Source organism: Colossoma macropomum, unplaced genomic scaffold (assembly GCF_904425465.1).
Source record: "Colossoma macropomum unplaced genomic scaffold, Colossoma_macropomum, whole genome shotgun sequence".
NCBI lineage: Eukaryota > Metazoa > Chordata > Actinopteri > Characiformes > Serrasalmidae > Colossoma > Colossoma macropomum.
Window position 1 is genome coordinate 29,109,004 of NW_023494803.1, and position 19,773 is coordinate 29,128,776.

The 19,773-nt window shown below is 38.5% G+C and overlaps 1 protein-coding gene across 6 annotated transcripts; it reads right to left on the reverse strand.

Annotated features, from left to right (window-relative positions):
- Nucleotides 1–2,610: 2,610 nt before the first annotated feature.
- Nucleotides 2,611–19,127, reverse strand: LOC118824097 (transcriptional-regulating factor 1). 6 transcript variants are annotated; one of them, XM_036594033.1, is made up of 19 exons: nt 19,065–19,127; nt 18,426–18,455; nt 18,054–18,244; nt 17,877–17,931; nt 12,354–12,497; nt 9,655–11,185; nt 9,521–9,567; nt 9,237–9,384; nt 8,070–8,273; nt 7,646–7,940; nt 7,460–7,520; nt 7,026–7,162; nt 6,617–6,720; nt 6,439–6,514; nt 4,963–5,051; nt 4,735–4,848; nt 3,955–4,086; nt 3,207–3,391; nt 2,611–3,072 (listed from the first exon to the last, which is right to left on the reverse strand). In XM_036594033.1, the coding sequence occupies exons 6-19, from the start codon at nt 10,951–10,953 to the stop codon at nt 2,811–2,813; spliced, it is 3,153 nt and encodes a 1,050-aa protein (XP_036449926.1). In that variant the 5' UTR covers nt 10,954–11,185; nt 12,354–12,497; nt 17,877–17,931; nt 18,054–18,244; nt 18,426–18,455; nt 19,065–19,127; the 3' UTR covers nt 2,611–2,810. The 6 variants fall into 6 exon arrangements, with proteins under 6 accessions (XP_036449926.1, XP_036449928.1, XP_036449927.1 ...); XM_036594035.1 differs by having other exon boundaries at nt 18,050–18,244; XM_036594039.1 differs by having other exon boundaries at nt 2,964–3,059.
- Between the last annotated feature and the right edge of the window lie 646 nt (nt 19,128–19,773).

Consider the following 19,773-nt stretch of genomic DNA (forward strand, 5'->3'; position numbering starts at 1 on the left):
CACGTAAAGGGCCGACTTAGGGAGCTAGAAGCAGTTCCATCTCAAACTGTTTTATATTGATTACCAACAGATGAGAAATTACTATGTATGGAAACTAATACAGTGTTCCCATGATATAAAAATGAAATGATCAGAATATCAATTAGTCATTGTATCGTGAAAAGTCCAGCATTGTTCATTTGAGTGAAGCTGACCTTAGAGTCCTCTGAACTCACTCCACAGCAGTCTGCTGCCCCTAGACCCCTTTGACAGGCCCATAAGCAGATTGCTTAATACAATGAAGAAAAGAAATACAACATGATTTACTGTTACAGAAGTCAGACCGAACATACACTGTCAGTTAAGTTTCTGTCATAATGACTGTAATAATGACAGCTTAATAGTAATGATGACCCATCTGTCCCACAGCACAGAGACTAATTTATGGCATTGTTACACAGGACACGATCTAATTTATGCTATCAGTGTTCTCACACACAGTTTATTACGGAGGTTGTTATATAAATCAAACATTGGTTATCAGCACGTACATGTGCATGTACTGACTTTATTGTATTATAAACTTACTTTTTTAGTGTCAACTGCAGTGACCTCAGATAATGCTAGGCAACACTGATAACAATCAATATCACAATATTTTCCAAATATATCACAGTATCAGTTGATATTAGCATAAAAAATATTGATCCTAGGAAAATTCTAGCTCCAGACTGGTTGCCACAGTAGTTAATTAGTCCCCGTTCAGTACTATGATTGATCAGGTAGTTAAAGGTTAATATTGTCTAAGGATTGGCTGCATGGTGTGACGCAGAGTTGAACTATGCTCAGTTCCTGTTTCTTGTCCACATGAGGGCACTAGAGCCCTTATCAAAACAAGCCAGCTGAGCTGAAGGGCTTCCTTCTGAACAGTTCTTAAACTGATCATTGCTGTGTCTGAGACCTACTAAGCCCTTAGACTTAGGCATTAGGCCACTTTGTTACTCCTTAAAGGGGAATTACACCCTTTTAAAACTGCATAATTAAAACATTAAGATGTAACCAGTCATTCAGACAGGTTTGAAATGCTCAACTCTACAGAAACCTACAGAGTCAGGATTGTTATTAGCGGAGGTGATAGGAAGCAAACATCTGAAGTGCTTACTCTAAATGCTACATCACAGAAAGCTGGTATATCGAATGATTGCTGCTTTATTTTTTGATATAAGATTTTGGCCTGAAACATTTTTTAATTCACTCGAAACAGCACTCAAAGAAAACTTTTTCAGATTTTGGTTTTATATAGTAAATGTCTATTTGCATTGTAGACCTTGCAACCACCTGGTTCAGTTCCATCATCCTTTAAAGGAGTTGGAGAGAAATAACTGGCTCATCAATTTGCTTTATCAGTCTCCTCAGGCTCAGACATGAACTTCAGTGTTTGTAAAGAAGTTGTTAAAGAAGCCTGAAGCTCTGTAACACTAACAAAATAAGGAAAAGGAGACAACTAGAATAGGTCATGTAACATTACAATAATTAGGCCTATATAACATAGAATATCTTTAAATCCTGATTGTTATTATTCTTGAATTTGGCTGACTAACTGTAACTCCACATTTGATTTCAGGCTGATGGCTTGGTTGATGCCATGCCTCCCATAGACTCAGGCACAACATACATAACTCCAAAATTCCTCCACTGCTATTGGTCCAATTTTGGATGTTTTGAGCAGGAAAACATTTCCCACTTGGCTGCAGTTATACTGTTCAACATCCTCCAAGATTTCTGTTGCTTTGACACACTGACAACAGGTCTTTCATGGAGATCTGGGTACGAATCCCACTCTGACAGCACTGTTTTGTTGTCAGATGTGGGAACTAACTGCTGAGCTGATTTGGGTCTGTTGTATTCATGCCTCCAATTTCATTATTTTAAAGGAACTGTAGGATAGATTATGTTTGATTCTTGTGGTGAATGTCTGTTACATCTCAAAGCAGTTACATCTCATACTGGAATAAATTGATTACTAGCACATGAAGAATTAAAAGAGCCATATTCTACATCTTTCTTGCATTTTATTTTCCCCCCTGAGAGTTACTTATAAAGTTTTTGTGGTTTTATGTACCAAAACAGTCCTTATTCATTTTACATTACCATTTCTCAAGCTTTTTTTTTTTTATCTTTTAGGAGTAAACAGGCTGTCTTGTTACTGACTCTATTCTGATTGGCTGCCATGTATTGTGCCTCATTCAAAAAGCAGTCCAGACTGAAACACTCCTTATAACTTCACTATGAGTGGACGGGGCTAAACTATTGTAGGCTAAATAGGTGGATATTTGTAAATGTGTTGGTGTTTGTGACACCACAAAACAACTCACACAACACAGCCAGGCTTGTGTTTCATGTCAGAATGTGACATGACAGAACACACCCTAATGTCTGCCAAGTGAGAGTCACTTCTTAACCTTTGCATTTAACATTTTATGGACAACAGCTCTCTGAATTAGGCTAACATAAGCATTGTGATGGCTGAAACAAAGCATGTGAAATATTTTCTATTGTTATTCAGAGACAGGAAACAAACAGTTCTGCCAGGCGTGGCATAAAGAAACATGGTACTTATATTTCATGCCATCAAATTATATTTTATTATTGTACATTACATCAGTTAGAGCACACCTTCACTCCACGTTTAATTACACAGTGTCTCATTTAGGCTATATATTTGATGTTATTTCTCTAGACTAGGTGTTCTGTGGTAAATTCATTACCACAGAGATTTTATTAAAAGACAGTACCACCCAGTTTTCTCTTGACCTCCAAAGTTTGTGAAATCACTCTTTAAGATTCTGGTTCCGCAAGAGGCAGTCCGCTTGTTGCAGTGTATCTGCATCATTAATGAGTAATGCTTCACCGCTGCTGCAAGGTAAAGAATGAGGAGTTGTGGGTGGCTGAAGTGGTGTAACAGAAGGGTTGGCAGGTGTCACAGTCTGGTTTTCCTGTTCAGGAAGTCTATGAAGCGGCCAAAACTGTGAGTCTTCTTGTTGACGATGAGTCTTCATGTGGGCATTGCGACTTTTCACCTTAAAAAAAACCCTGTGAGAATGAGATGAAGGGATAGTTTGGTTTGACAATAAATAGGCACCTTGATGGATAGTTAGATAACACAAGCCACATTACCAAGTGTGATAACTGTTGATACATTTCACTGTGTTTCAACTGCATCTTACTTTCCACATTCAGTGCAGGGGAAAATGAGAGTTGAGTCAGTTTCTCCACTGGTGGTACTGTTTGATGGTGAGCTTTTTACAGAACCCGCAACTAACTGCTGAGCTGATTTGGGTCTGTTGTATTCAGCCGGCAAGTTGTACAGCCCACCCAAACCGCTCTGGTTCCATTCATCTCCGTTATGCATCTGAATTGGGAATAAAACACCACACACATTAGATGCTGTATGCACAAGTTTGGGCACCCTTGGTAAAATTACATGTTTTGTTGATTTTCTAGGTGAAAATAAGTTATGGCACATTTTTAAATATTTTATGTTTTATTTTTTCCCCAATATGCCAAACAAATAAATAAATAAATAAATAGAAATAGCAAATAAATGTCAAATAATTAGAAATTGTGCACTAAAAATTACAGAAAAATGCTATATTTAAGTCTTTTCCCTGTAGAGGATGTGTACTTATTTTCACAAAACAAGTCATTTGACCAGGGGTGTTCAAACTTTTGCATGTGTCTGTAAATTAATTATTTAAATTAAACAATTACATCCACATCAACTCACATAAACGCATACAGTTTTAATCGAAAATGTAAAGCAGTGAAATCTCCAAGCAGCAAAATTAAAAGGGCTATTTCAGTTTCTGACAGAAAGTAGGGCAAGTGTGTGGAAGCTGAATCATAAAGACATGCAAGGTCTCTATTTGGCCTTTTGTGACAGAAGAGGTTTGTTTACAAGACATATGCACTCACAGGCCCACTACTGGGTACTTCACAAACAATCGCTGCACATGATTTGGCAGAAAGGTCAGAGAACTCTGGGCCCCTCGTCTGTTTCTTGGCCTCTCGGCCCAGTTGTGCTGTATTGTCTTCCTCCAAGTCACCCTGATGTAAAAGAACAATGACATACAATAATAATAATTAAAGCCACAATCAGTGATTTCTAAACAACAGAGCAGTTCATTCCATTGGGATTCCAACAGCACCATATGAAGATACTATTGCATGTAGTTTTCAGTTTTGTCTAAGAAGGAGTCCAGAATCTTTAACAGACAGTACATTTACAATACTGTCCAAAGGTCTTCTTTTATTTAATTTCCAGTCAAAATAGCCATTAAGTTATTCATTTTTCAGCATCAGAAAAGAAGCAGAAAACATGTATATCTCCAATCTCGAAAAGATGTAAGCTTTAAGTAAGATTAGCTGGTGACGGTTTTGGTGGTCTACCAGGTATTGCACGATTATTAGGAGTCCCATTTTCTCTGCATCTTTTAATCTTTTTTTTGAACTTGACTTTTGGAAACTCCTGTTTTTCACACCTTTGACTTTACCCTTCCTTATGGAAGTGAATTATCACATATCTAATGTCCTCTAAAATATCTCCTGAAAGATTTGTTCCTAACTTGTACTTGTGCTTTTGACTGGAAATTAAATAGATGAAGGGCAGTCTTTGACTTTTGCACGATGCTGCTACTAGAATAAAGAATGTAAGTAGAGACAAAGGGCTAAAACAGACTGGAGATGATATCTCACCTCCTTCTCTTGGCCTTGTGTTGAAGGACCTGTGCTGAGTCTCTTGCCCAGTCGGAGCCTCTCCTTCCATGTATAGTAATACTCAACACACTGAGAGACAGACTTTGTCTTCACCTAACATCAAAGTACACCATTTACGCCAAATTTGTATCACAATACAGTCTTTGAAAGTGAAAGAAGATAACAGCAAAATTATATTACTAGTTATGTTTATCTTGGCATAATTACCATTTTTTGAATGAGGTGAAAATCATTTTTACAAATTGATAGGGCTTTGTTCAGTTGCCGCTTTTCTTGCAGGGTCCATTTGTCTGATCCTAGTTGTTGGATTGGGGTGAGAGGCAAAAAAAAAAAGAAAAAGTGATGTGGCATAAGACATTACCAGGCAACAAATATGCATCTTACACTATATGCACAAAAGTATGGGGACACCTTAATCATTAAATTCAGGTGTTTTATTCAGTCCCTGTGCCATAGATGTATAAAATTAAGCACCTAGCCATGCAGTCTGCCTTTACAAACATTTGTGAAAGAATGTGTCATTCTAAAGAGCTCACTGAATTTGAGCGTGGTACTGTAGTAAGGATGTCACTGTTGCAACAAGTCAGTTTGCGAAATTTCTTCCCTGCTAGATATTCCACAATCTGTGAGTGGTATTATTGAAAAGTGAAAGTGTTTAGGAACCACAGCAACTCAGCCACGAAGTGTCAGACCACGTAAAGTTACAGAGCGGGTTGCTGAGTGCTGAGGTACACAGTGCATAAAAGTCGCCAACACTCTGCTGACTCAATAAGTGCAGTTCCAAACCTCCTCTGGCATTAACATCAGCACAAAAGCTGTGTGTTTAGAGCTTCATGGCACAGGTTTCCATGGCCGAGCAGCTGGATGCAAGGCTCACATCACCAAGCATGGATGGAGCAGTGGAAAGCACGGTGCCACTGGACTCCGGAGCAAGGGAAATGTATTCTGTGGAGTGACAAATCACTGATAAACGAGTGTGGGTTTGGTGAATGCTAGGAGAACATTACCTGCCTGTCTGCATTGTGCCAACTGTAAGGTTTGGTGGAGGAGGGATAATGCTATGGGGTTGTCTTTCAGGGGTTGGCTTAGGCCCCTTAGTTCCAGTGAAGGGAAATCTTAATGCTTCAGCATACGCAGACATTTTGGACAATTGTATGCTTCCAACTTTGTGGAACATTTTCAGTTCCAGCATGACTGAGCCTCAGTGCACAAAGCAAGGTCAATAAAGGCATGGCTGAGTGAGTTTGGTGTGAAAGAACTTCACTGGCCCACACAGAGCCCTGACCTCAACCCCATCAAACACCTTTGGGATGAACTAGAATGGTGATTGCGAGCCAGGCCCTCTCATCCAACATCAGTGTCTGACTTTACAAAAGCTCTTCTGGATGAATGGGCAAAAATTCCCGCAGACACACTGTAAAATCTTGTAGAAAGCCTTCCTAGAAGATTGGAAGCTATTATAGCTGCAAAGTGGGGACCAACTCCATATTAATGTCTCAGGATTTAGAATGGGATGTCATAAAAGCCCCAGTAGGTGTAATGTGTAGGTGCCCTGATACCTTTGTCCATATAATGTATGTATCCTAAGAAATGAGCTGTGCCCGTTGAATGTTTAGATAAAATGGTGATAAAATCAACCACAGCAGAGGTCTACGTTTCAAAGCAGCAAAAACAGTCACACACCTGCATAATGGTAGTCTCTTTCAGGGTTGGATATGTGTTTCAAGGGCTCCAGTGAGAGTAGTTTCTCAAGGGTTATCTAGAAAAAAAGAAGACCACATGCAAAATAGCAGAGATTAATAAAGCTTGTGTTTTATGTCATTTGTAAAAAGAAAGCTACATTTCTGGAAGCAAAGCTCACCATAACATCTCCTCTGCACTCAAAAAGACAATGAAGGGCATATTCTGTGTTTGTCCCTCCTCCTGGTAGCACACTGGAGCATGCCATTTTCAAGAGATCATCCACTTGGATCACAGAGAAAGTCAGATGGCCATCAGAACAGTTATAGTTATCAGTTTACTTTCAGTCATAAAAAAACACAGGTTACATAAGACCCAGGTAGAAAATAATCAGAAACCTGCATGAACCATTTAAAAGGCCAGGGCCTGCCAGTGGGCCCAAAATTTTATTATACACTTTTCTAACCTAAGGATACCTCAACCCATTTACACTGAGGTCCCTGTGGTTACTAAATAATAAGCTTTAGTATGTAATAAGTCTGGGATTTAAGGGGTTAACAGACTCATTCTAATATCTGAACTGGTATTACCTCTTTGCTGGTTGCCAGGGGTATCCAGATAGCACGGTGTCCATAGCAGAGTAGCCTTGTGGATGTCCTGTGCTACTTTAAGGTGACTCTGAATATTTGGGATCTCTGCTTGAAAATCTGTACCAATATTGATCCGGCTGCAAAACAGATTATAAATATGTTTTAACGTATTAAAGTAGTTATTAGCCAAACCAGGTATTGGATAATGACTACAATTAAAACTGGGTTACCACAAGTAACATTTATCATTATTTACAATTAAGACACACTGCAATTCAGGGCAATTTGTAATTTAACCATGTTACATAGGTAGATGAATGTAGTATTAGGAGTCTTGCCCAAGGACTTTCATTGGTATAGTGTAGTGTGCTTGCCCAGGTAGGGAGTCAAACTCCATTATTATTATTATTATTATTATTATTATTATTTCTTACGGTTTCATGCTGCTGGATTTATCCCCTGGACCTAATCTCACAATACAGTCGTCCACGTCATCTGTAAATTAAAGATACATTTGACATATGCACATGAGCTGATTCTAAAATAGAAAAATTAGTGCTTCTCATTTGATTATGCTCCCTTTACAGGCCTTGAGTGCAAATATCTAGGTGGAAACTTACTGTCCTTGCATAGACGCACTCGCTGGACACTCTGTGTTCCAGTGCAGTGGTGCCCTGCATTGAAACTGCTGAAAAGACCCGAGCCAGGACGCACAGGGCTGAGCATTGGTGGGGGAGTGTAGGGGGCGTCATCTCCACAGCTGCTTGGGGAACGTAGCTGGCTCTGGAAAAGCACCGGCCCTCTAGATTCGAGGCCAGCCTTACATGGGGAAATCACAAGCGGCACCAGGCAGTGACGGTACCTCTTTTTCTCTCGCTTTTCCACACAGTCTCCTACTCCTATAGCACTCTTCACCTAGAAGGTATTCACAGAATTTCATGTAGTTAGCGATGTACCTTTAAGAGGGCACACAACTCTTGATGAGTCATATGTTGAAGAGATTTGAAAGGGTGTTGAATGGTTTGATATGGAAATGAAACTCACACGTGATGACTGGTCCTTATGTGCAGGAACTGGTAGCTGTGGACAAGCCCCAACTGAGTCACTGAGATCACTTTGTCTGGAGTGATAATGAAGGGAATTTGGGAGCTTGGAGGGAATTTGGTAATCCTTTACAGGAACAGACACAGGAAGCACCATGGGGTCAATTTGAGTTACTTCTCTGGACAGCTGAATTTGGCCTTCACTCTGTAAACAACCCAAGGTGAAAGAACAATTGAGGATATGATCCACGATTCAATGTTACAAATTCATATTAACAGAAGCACAAATGCTTAAAAGCTTTTTTTAGGTAGAATAATGTTGAGGTTTTTTGTATTAAAGGGCTCATACCCTACATTTATGTTGTATTTTATTGTTTCCCCCATATACATACACTTCAGACATTTATGTATTTTTATGTACTAAAATCAGTCACAGTTAATTTTTTACGAGACCATTTTCCAATCTCTCCCTGTCCTTAAAGACCATTGCATTGTATGACTACCTCATGTCATCTACTATGACTTTCTGTGGTCTCAGTATGGTTTTAATGTAATGTAGTAATGGCAAAATGCTGACTCAGAGTAACTGAACAAGCAACATGTCCAGTGTGCAGTGGCCTTTAGTATTAAATGGGCTGATTTTGTTACTGTCCCTTTAAGACCTTTAAGCTGCCATGTGTGCCTCGTTCAAAATGCAGTCAAAGCAACAATTCCTTATTACTTCAATGCGAATGGGCAGGGCTATACTATTGTAGGCTGAATAGGCAGGTATATGTTATTTTAACATCACAAAAACAATTTGTTAAATATTTGTAAAACAATAGTTTTCGTGTAGAATCTGTATGAATTTGGGAGTGAAAAGTACATTTTGAAACCTTAACACTATTTACATAGAACATCACACTTGTTTATTTGTACAGGGATATGTTGTTCTTCCATGATATGGGCCCTTTAAACTAGTAGGTATGTCTAATGCTGCTTAATGATAAGGGAATTTACACGTGCACCACACCACCAAAGTCTGTTATACTGGCAGAGTTCCCATAATACCATAAACTCATCCAGAACTTTTCACTCTGCTTCAAAACATTTTGTCACTATTTTAAAGGTCTTCATTTGAACACACACTTCAAGCTTCATTTAAACAAACTTTGTTTGGTGATCTTACAGTTTTGAAAGCCGATGGATGTGTCCTGAATCCCCCATGGGATCGCATGTGGCCATTAAGGGCTGGCAAGCTTTTAAACTCCCTGTGGCAGACAATGCATTTCATCTTGGTATTGGTCCCTTGACCCCTCACAGCCTCTGTTTCCTTCCTACCAAACATAACCAAAAACAAGACAACAAGCATTTTTAAATGAAAGATTATTAAGTGGAATCCATTAGAAAAAAAAAAGATTAACCAAAAAGAGCTATTACAGTAAATCTTAATATGTAAAGTAAATGTCTAACCTGTAAACAGGTAAAATCTGGGTGTCTTGAGTATCAGATCCGTGCATCTTCAAGAGAAAGAGAGACATTGTTTAAAAAGTGTGTAAAGCTCTATAAAGACTATGTTAATGACTGAAAATGCTTTGATGCAATACCTGAGCCCACTGCTGTCTGGAGGAACTGAGGTGATGAAGCGCTCCTCCCCTCAGAGCTGTCGACTGAGCCACTTGATTGACTCCAGAACCTACGGTTTGATAATGGGAGCTGCAGACATCTTTCCTTTTATGAGGGTGGTTTAATTCCGTACAGACTTCTTCTTTTATACTAGGAAATCCTGGCACAGTGTCAACTGATGCCAAGTTATTATCTCCAAAAGATGTACTTTGCTTAAAAGAGAATGCGTGTGCTTGCTCATGAGGCTGCTGGTGCTGGTAGAGATCACTCTGGTGGGAGAATAGATGAAAATGCTGTGGTTCCTTGAAGTGGGGTGAGTGTAGAGGCAACCCTTGACCAGCCTGCAAAGCTGGTTGTTCGGATGCTTTATAATCCTCAGCATAGCTGTAGGTTGGTGATCCAACAGACTCAGGGCCTTCTAGTGGACTTTGTTGAATGAACATCGCCCTCTGGGGTTGCTTTTGCAAGGCCAGTGAATAAGGACTGAGCTGGTTTTGACTGATTTGAATCCCTGGCTGCTGGAGATACTGGCTCTGTGTCTTATGGAGGGGTAAGTTGTAAAGCTGCTCTGAGTGGCTTTCTCTCAGCTGTTGTTTGTGCTGTTGATATCCATAATGATATTGTTGATGGTTTTGGTAGAGATTGTGAGTCATGTGTCGGCCGTCCATTGGACGATATGCTGGTTGATTATGGTGCTGCTGTGGCTGACTCTGCATGGTCACCGGACTAAAGGGGTCTCGATCTGACCCATCCGAGGGCGCTCCACTCTGAGGTGAAAGCAACATCTCTGGCACTTGGCTATCCTCTGAACTCTTATCGCCCACACTGTTACCAAAAGCAGTGCTTGGATTTTTCATCGGAAAGGCCTTGGAAAAGGAATCCAGCCTTTGCAGAGCACTGGCATTGAATTTGCTAGATAATGTAGCATTGCTATGAGGAACAACACTGAATGGGTAGACAATGCGAGAACCCATAGTCTCTGTCATCTCATCCATAGATGAAGATCCCCACAGAGTAGATGTGGACTTGTCAAGTGGATTATTATAATCCCAGGATTCTCCACCATGAGGTATGTCAAGCAGTGGAGAAAGCTCATGTTGTGGAGTGGCAGGCGACGGTAGATGCTTTTGGTTAATATGTGGAGACACTGGACAAGGCTGTATTGAGCTTGTAGTGGATATGCCGTAAGCAGATGTCATGACAGTCATACTGTTCTGAAGCGAGTAGGCTCCATGACTGTCATTGGTTAAATGATTAAGCTCATACAGGTTCTCTGTCATATTGGAAATAATTTAAATAATCAATGCCTCTGCCTTTTCTTATTAGAATTCAGCCCCACTGTAGAGTACTAATTTAAGGAGTTTAATGCAAGTGAACTGCAGAACTAAGTGGGCTTACAAGGTGGCTGCATGTAAACATTTTTTCTCCATTGGTTTTCCAGCCATATTCTGTGTAACTGCAGAATTTGCTGTCAGAGTTCAGATGACTTGCTGCATCATGAATGAGTTATTCCTGTGGAGAGGAAAAGAACAATAGAAGGTCAGGCAAAATATAAGATTCCAGTTTGCATCAGTAAGGAAAATCATGAACATTCATATTTTGCAAAACAGAGAAATATTATGGGCAAAAGAGCAGCACACTTTACATGAATGAACTACAGAGCCCAAAGTTACAGCAATGCCACAGCCCCCCTAAAGCAACATGCTTTTAGGTCTGAACTAATATTTTTCAAACCACTTGGGTTAAGGGGGTTAGATATAAATTAATCCACCGGCATAAGGAAGGGAAACATCAAAGGAAAAAAACAGCAGTCTATAAACTGGACTTTTAATAATATTAAGCTATTAAATTACTCAGAGAAAATGGGACTTTTAACAACAGAGCAAGACCTTGTAGACCACCAAACTGTCACCATCAGATAAACAGTAATTAATGATCTTAGAAAGAGAGGTGAAAATCAAGCTCCACTCTTGCTTCAGATCTGAGAAATCCACAGGTGCTTCTGTCTATCCTTTCACTGTGAGAAGACAACTCAACACTATGCACATGAAAAGATGTGTATATGCCAAGAAGCCAGGAAACAGACAAAAAAGAATAAAATTTGCAAATCAAACAAAAAAGTTGCTGGTGTTCTCAGAACAATGGACTGACCACCCCAGAGTCCAGACCTCAACATCACTGAATGTGTGTTGGGATCACTTGGATAGTGAGAAGCAGGATATACAACCAACTTCTAAGGAAGTTGGAGGTGTGGAAAAATACCCCTGCAGATTTCTTTGAAAAACTGAAAAGTGAAGTTTCTGTGTAATTTTCTGTGAAATACATGTTTTCTGCATTTCTTCTGACACTGAAAAATGAATACTTAAACTTGCACTTTAAAGTCAGTTTTGACGGGAAGTTAAATGAATGAAGGGTGGTCTATGACCTCTGCACAGTATTATAGGTTAGTCAGAGCACAAAGAATGGGTGTTGCCAATTGTTGGTCGTTGTTTGATTTTCAGGTCTAGTATGGGCACGTCTTGTTGTTGCAATTAACTGCCGCCAAAGTCCCCAGTTCCCTGACTGATTCCATTACAAAGCTTACAAACCTGCTTGTAATTAAGAATCTGCTAAACTGAAATGAAACTAATCAAAGTTTCACGGTGGTTGTACATGGCTAACGGCCAAAACCAAGACTCACCATAGTAGAGGTCTATATTGTTTAAGGAGGTGTGGTCTTGTAGCACTGTTACAGGGGTCGATGGTGCTGTAGATCTCTGTTCTTGTCTCTGTTGTTGCAGGACCACCAATTGCACAAAGTCTTCTTTTGGATTCAACGGTTTGACTGAAAAATAAGCATTAACTTATGTTCAAAACAAAAATGTCATATTCCTTCCAGCCCTCAGTCAGATCAAACAAGAAGCAATATACCTGAAACAGAGTTTAATCCATTTTGTGTATGTGCAAATATAAATTTAGATCCTTTAAACTAGTGCTGTGTGCTGGTCTCTACAGCACATTCAGTAAAGTCACACCATGACTCAGTCTGAGACTTCCTCTCTCACCCACATTCTAGAATATGTATGTAATTCAGCTATGCACCATCTTATCATTTCCTGTCACATGAGCCATTTTCGTAGTGGCCTGGCAATTTGATTTTATCTACTCTTCTTCAAGAAATGTAGATAAAGTGTATGCGCATGAATGTATGTGCACCCATGTTACATAAATACGATGAGTGTTCCACCAATACCCTTTTGAAAGCCTGGCTATTTTTTGCTAGTGGTCCAGTATGAATCGACATTTTTTGCAACACCTGCCATTTTAAGCCACTCGCTCACACACTTCTACAATAGAGCTACAGTAGTCAGCAAACATTCCAACAATTTTTAGCATATTATATTATCATAACATTCTAACAATCCTAACAATCTCAATTTTAAGGCAAAGTTATGCAAAATTGATTCTGACACAAGGTGAATAGTTGGGTTATTGAGCTAAGCTGTGAATCAGATCTAGCATGTGAGTGTCAGAAAGCTCAAGTGGCCTTTGTGGTTTTGAGAGTTTCCATCCTCGGCTCACTCTGGTGAGTGACTAAGTTAGTGTCATAGCCTTCAGCCAGTCAGTGTAACAACTACAAGACCTTTCCGTTCGACGTGGTAATTCATGCACGTAGATAATATAAAATAAAAAAGCTTGTTGGGGCCTTCCATGCAAAATACATAATTTAAACTGATATGTATATGACTGAATGTAAAATTTTAAATAAGTCACAAAGAAAAGCCAAAAAAGTACTTTTTAAAAGATAGTGCCCAGACTGGAAGGAAGCATATTTATAATTTTCTTGGAAATATGTTCCATGTTTTTGATGCACCCCTCCCCCAATACATTCACTAAGCTACATATTCACTTCCTTAATCCAAAGTCACAGAGTCATGTGACTGCCTGCAAAGTCACTCGCAGCCCTTTTTGTCCTAAAGCAGCTTGCATGGAACATATTAGCATACTGAGGACCTTCCAGCATCCTATCACAGGATCACAGCATTACATGTATGAGGAACAATATGGAATGCAGTCATTGTTGTGTCATTGAGTTGCAAATTCAGCTGACATCTATATATACAGATGAGTGACAAATTAAAGGAAAAACCTGAGTAAACGTGCGGAGAAACGTACAGCAGATGCTGGGGGTGGAAGATGGGCCAGTTCCAAGGCCCTGAAGAAAGACTCACAGAGACCCCACAGAAATTGTACCTTTTTCTGCATGTGACTATAGGCTTAAAGATTCATAATTTGAACACTTCATTCATTAAATAATCAGTGAAGACTAGATTTACATACAGCAGCCATGCATTTCTATTTTGTTACCCCTTCAGTGAACCCCCAACACCCGTGTAAATGGTCAGTGGTTTAGCTCGTTCACGGTCTGTAAGAGGAAGTTCCGTTTTTAATTCAAAAGAAAAAGGTGCCAAAAAAAGAAAAACGCAAAAGGCTTTTAAAAGCACATGAAAAAACAACAACAGCAAAAATGAAAAAAAAACAAAACATTTTTGGACATAAAGATGGATTATTAAGATATACTGGAGCTGTTAATAGAAATGAAGCTGATGTTGTAGTAACTGCAGTTGTCAAACAGAAATTATTTGACAGAGCTACTGCAAAATCACAGTGTTTTTGAGTTGCTTTTTTTTTCTCACAAATCAATAGTGCAAGATACCTTCTGTACTGTGTTAAGATGCTGTGGTCTCTTGACAGGGTTGGAAATTTGTGTTCAGAATACATAAATTAAGTATCTGTATTCAGTTAAGGGTACATTTTAAAAAGGCAGTGTTCAGAACACAGTTACCTTTTATATTTTTAGGAAAATAATTTTAGAAGTGTACTTACCCATTAGAAATACTAGAAATATTAGAAATACCCACTAAATAAAAACATACAATATTCAAAAGAAACACAATCAATGCATGATTAACTATTAATTATGGCATGTAGCAAACAAAGTTTGTTAGACAAATTAGACCTCAATTAACAGCTTCTTTACAAACAGTGAAGTTCCTACTAAAGCCTGAGTAGACTGATAAACCAATGTGATTAGTCAGTTATTAGTCTCAGTGTTTCTGAGCTCTGCTAAAGCCTGAGTAGACTGATAAACCAATGTGATTAGTCAGTTATTAGTCTCAGTGTTTCTGAGCTCTGCTAAAGCCTGAGTAGACTGATAAATCAATGTGATGATCAGTTAATAGTCTCAGTGTTTCTGAGCTCTGCAAAAGCCTGAGCAGACTGATAAATCAATGTGATGATCAGTTATTAATCTCAGTGTTACTGAGCTGTTTTGAGAGTTGATCAAACTCATAATCTCTTCAGTGGTGAACATGTTTGTGTGCCTTTCCAAGATGTAGTCCAAATGTATTCTAAATACGTTACATTTTATGTATTGTAACAGAATACGTTAATGAATAAATTTAAGATGTACTAATTTTTTAAAGTATGTTGCCCAACTCTGTCTCTTGACCACCGAAATATAAAAGTTCATCTCAGAAGTGAAGGTAATGTAAACTTCTAAAATTTTTTCCCTGGGTAAAGTATGAATTTAAACAAGAATATCTATAGTACTATTCTACAAATTTATTTCATGATGGTTGTACAGCTGGATAAATATTTGTGAATATTTTAATAGGCTTTGAATATTATGTCTGTACTATGAAGGTCTAAAGCAGTTATACAATTTGCTTTTACAACCAAGCAATGTTTTTGAGAACAAGTCAAAATTTTGGACGACTGCACAAGGTTCTGCTGAGGGAAATGAGGTGATGCAAGTGGCCCATCTATAAAGTTTTCAGGCGGCCCAAAACCAAGCAGCACCCCTGGACGTGCTGCATGATACATTTAAGCAGTTAACATCTTACCTCGATTTTAAATCGAGATGACAAGAAGAAAAGATCTAAGTGACTTTAAAAGAGGGTTTATTTTTGGGGCATAGATGAGAGCAGCTCAACTGGCTAGTATTTCAATAGGAATAGTGAATAAAGTGACAGCTGCATTTAGATCTATGGGAAAAACCTTAGTGAACACAACTAGAAATCATGGTTGAAAGTGCGGTGATGTGATGCTTTTGCATTAGAACAATGTGTAAGGAAAACAGAAGAGCAACTGTTCCTCAGGTGACTGAGAATATCAATGCTCAACGTAATCAGACTGTGTCAGCTAGAACAGTCTGCCCTCAACTACATACTAAATGCATGCATTTATCCCGTGTTAAAACATTTCTATCATAATGGAAGTGGTCTCGCCCAGGATGACAATACCCCATTTACAAGACACAAGGGGGTCACTGAATGTTTTTTCAGTATGGTCATTGCAGATACTAGAGCTCAACCCAACTCAGCCCAGTTTAACTGACATGTGTTTTGAACTGATGTGTTAGACAGCATTATCCACCTCCATCTTCACAACACCAACTGAGGGAATATTTTTTGGAAGAATGGTGTTCCCTCTGTTTGATACAGTTCCAGAGACTTATAGAATCTATGCTAAAGCTTGAAGCTCTTCAGGTAGCTCGTAGTGACCCAACACCATAGATACTTCATGCTGTTTTTTCCTTACATATGATCCCATATACATGTTGAATATTTATATAGTATACTTATCACTTATATAATACATTATAATGCATTATGCATTTATTACATTGTTGACTGTTAATACTAGGAAATTAAAGTATTTAAATAAGATCTTAGATGTAATTAATATCTGGTATTCTGATATGCTTTCAACTGTGATGCTAAAGTTTCCTTTTCAAAATTCAATATTAAATCCCCTTATTTGCAGCACAGCACTCTTAATCTGTCCTTGTCTTCAACACAGACACACACTTATATAGCGGGGTGGACGGCACAGTTTTCAGTCTCTGCCATAAATTCCAGGCATTTGATAAATTATGAAATAGCAGCACATGAAAGCTGAACATATTTGCTAAAAGAAGATACTTCCTGTGATAGAAAATATTTCTTGGAATAAGTGACTTTATGACTAAATTCATGTTGTGCATTTGACGGTCAGCACGTTAAAAGGTTTTAACTTCAAAGAATGAAGCAAACAGAAATAGAAATAATCTGAAGTTTTAATTTAAACCAAACCTCAAATATAAACATTCAGTGGCAACCAAATAACATTTTTGAATTGATAACATATGAAATATAAGAAATGTTTCAATTCTTTTCAACGCTGGCATGTGTTAAAAAGTAATAAGAACAATAATAAGTAAAATTATACTTGGCCACTTTACCATATTCAAATATTTTGTCTTTCTTTAGCCAATATTTAAGCATCACAATTTTAATAGACAATTTTTTGTTTCTAAACTAATTTGTTTCTAGTTAGTTGATATAAGCACCCACATCCTAATCAATAAATCTATTTTAGTAGTAAAAAAAATTAGTATGATATTTACCCTGCAAGGAAAAACCAGCATAGACCAGCATGGCTGGTCACCAGCAAAACCAGCATATGTTGTGTTTTGCAAGTTAATATGCTGGTCAGCAGCAGTAGAAGTCAATATGGTGGTCTCCACCTAAACCAGCATATGATGTGTTTTGAATGCTTGTATACTGGTCAACCAGCATGACCATGCTGGGTGACCAGCTAAACCAGCACCAGACCAGCACTAAACCAGCTTAAACCAGATTGTGCTGTTTTTTTTTTTTTTCAAAAGGGCAGTATGCCCGCAGCACATAATGTAAAATAATATACGTTTGTGAAAGTAGTCCTATACTTGAGAAGGCTGACACGTGCCAATCAACCCCAAAGTCAATGTGCTAATAAAACCAAACCATATCCGGGCACAGCTTTATAATTGCTTCATGTTAGCTACCTAGCATTACTTACATTTACTCAGGGATACTTTTTTTGTTTCAACACAGAAAAATTAAAAGTTAGCCCCAGAGAATGTGTTAAAACAGAAAATAATATGATACATAATGCATTACAATGGGTAACACAGGTAAGTGTGTTGTTGTTAACACCACTTTCTTGAGAGTAAATGTATGACTAAATACAAAATAGGCTTACTGTATTGAGTAGCACCATCATAGGAACAGATGACTTGCAGCAAGTCAGTGGCTGGTTAGGTATTCAGTGTGTACATATATGCAACTGTAGATCATCGTCAGTCATAAACTGCACTAATGTCAGCTCTTGAGCATGAATGATAAATGACAGGTCTTACCTCTTCTTTCCTTGAACAAGCGCAGTCCACTTTTTAAATGAGGTCAGTAGATGTGCTGCAATAATACCAAAACAAGGCACAGATAAACACAACCAGCACGTACACATCATCTCAGAACAGCGATGACTGAAAATCGGTGTTGAGACGTTGGCCGAACGGGGAAGTCAACATACTTACTGCTGAGTAAGGAATTCTGCATATCTCCTCTTATAGTAACTGCTATTTCTGATGGCCTTTAGGGGTTCAAGGAAGTTCAGGAAATGCAGTCTTTTTCTTTCTATGCTGTGAGGCTTCCTGAGCATAACCACAAACTATTTTCTCAACCTGTCAAATGTGCTACAAGTGCTTCTCGAACTCCGCCTGTAAACCTGAATTATGAGAGTTGTGGACAAAGTTGCGTTACTGTACTTTTATCAGCTGTGTAAAGATTAGCTGAATGGTATCTTCATATTATACACAAACAAGACAATCCAAATGATGAAATTATGATTTGGTATGAGGTTCACAGTTGAAATGTGGAGAATGACTTTTATGTATAAGGCATACTACCTTAACATTCTGTATTAATCCAAATGCAATCTGTTCCATCACAGAAAACAAAGAACCAGTTGTTACAAATTACTCATTTTTAATAAAGCTTCATGTTCATGTTAATGCTACTTCACACTTTAACCTAAAGCTGTATGTAACACATGATATGAAAAATTAAAGCCCATGCTTCCATCATAAGTTCATGCGGGGATAGCAGAGGGAGTAGGGCCAACATAGGCCGTAATCTGTAGTGAAAAACAGCTTTTAATCTGGCATTATTTGTGATGTTAGAATGTCAGACTTGTGCTACTCTCAGAGTAAATACTTCACCAGCGCGACAGGGAAATTTTCATCTATTTTGTCACTACCCACTCAGATGCTCTTTTAGTTCTATTTCCTATTGTCTTAGAAAACGTTTCATACTTCTCAGATATGAGAACTGCATGTTAATTACTCAAATAAGCAGTGCTGCTGAAGCATCACACATCCTGCTAATTTTTTATCTGATCATGGCAATCGCACCTGCCAGATGAAATGAAAACTGCCACAATAAGTAAAGTCCCTTTGTGCTGTGTTTAGTAGTGGTGTATTATTTGTATGTTAGACCACAGTGAATGAAAGTACTTCAGTGTTACAGAGGGAAAAGTCTGTACTTACATGTAGTCCTATTAAGAGTGCGAAAGTTTAGGGAAGTTGTAAGGTCCTAGCAGCGCTTCACTCTCACAGCACTTCCTGTGGCCCGTCACTAGACTTCAACACTTTAAGCTGCTCTAACAAACAAACATAAACAGAAGTGGTTGATACGTACTAAAGATTTGTTATTATTGTGGCATTTGAGGACTTGGAAACCATACTGATATTTGAAAATACTAAGAGAGAGGTTTGTCTCAGATGACAGACAGGAGTTTTAGAATACATCCCAAGGCACATGCGTGTTAAAAGCTTCTAAAAATATCAACACAATCCTTAGCATTTTATGTGCAAAGTTTTATCACTGGAGCATCAGAGACGCCTCTACTCAGATTCAAAAACTGCACAAATATCCCAAATGTTACCTCCTTCCCCTTCTCTGCTTGGAGTTTGTGTTTTTGTGTGTGTTTGTGGAGTTTTGTCAAGCGCTGCAAGTATTATGGTTAATTAGCACCAGTCACTATAGTCCACATCAACATTCGCAACATCAAGAAGCTTGTAGCTTATCATCAATCCACATGGTGGCACTGTAACAAAAGGCAAAGAGGCAAAAAAGAAAATGATGCCTGAGGCAGCCTGTAAAGTTCTTTTTGTCCAAGCACAGTTATGAGAAAATATTGGGTACTTTATGCATAATTGAATTATTGATTTAGCAAGTACAGCTATAATTTTCCAT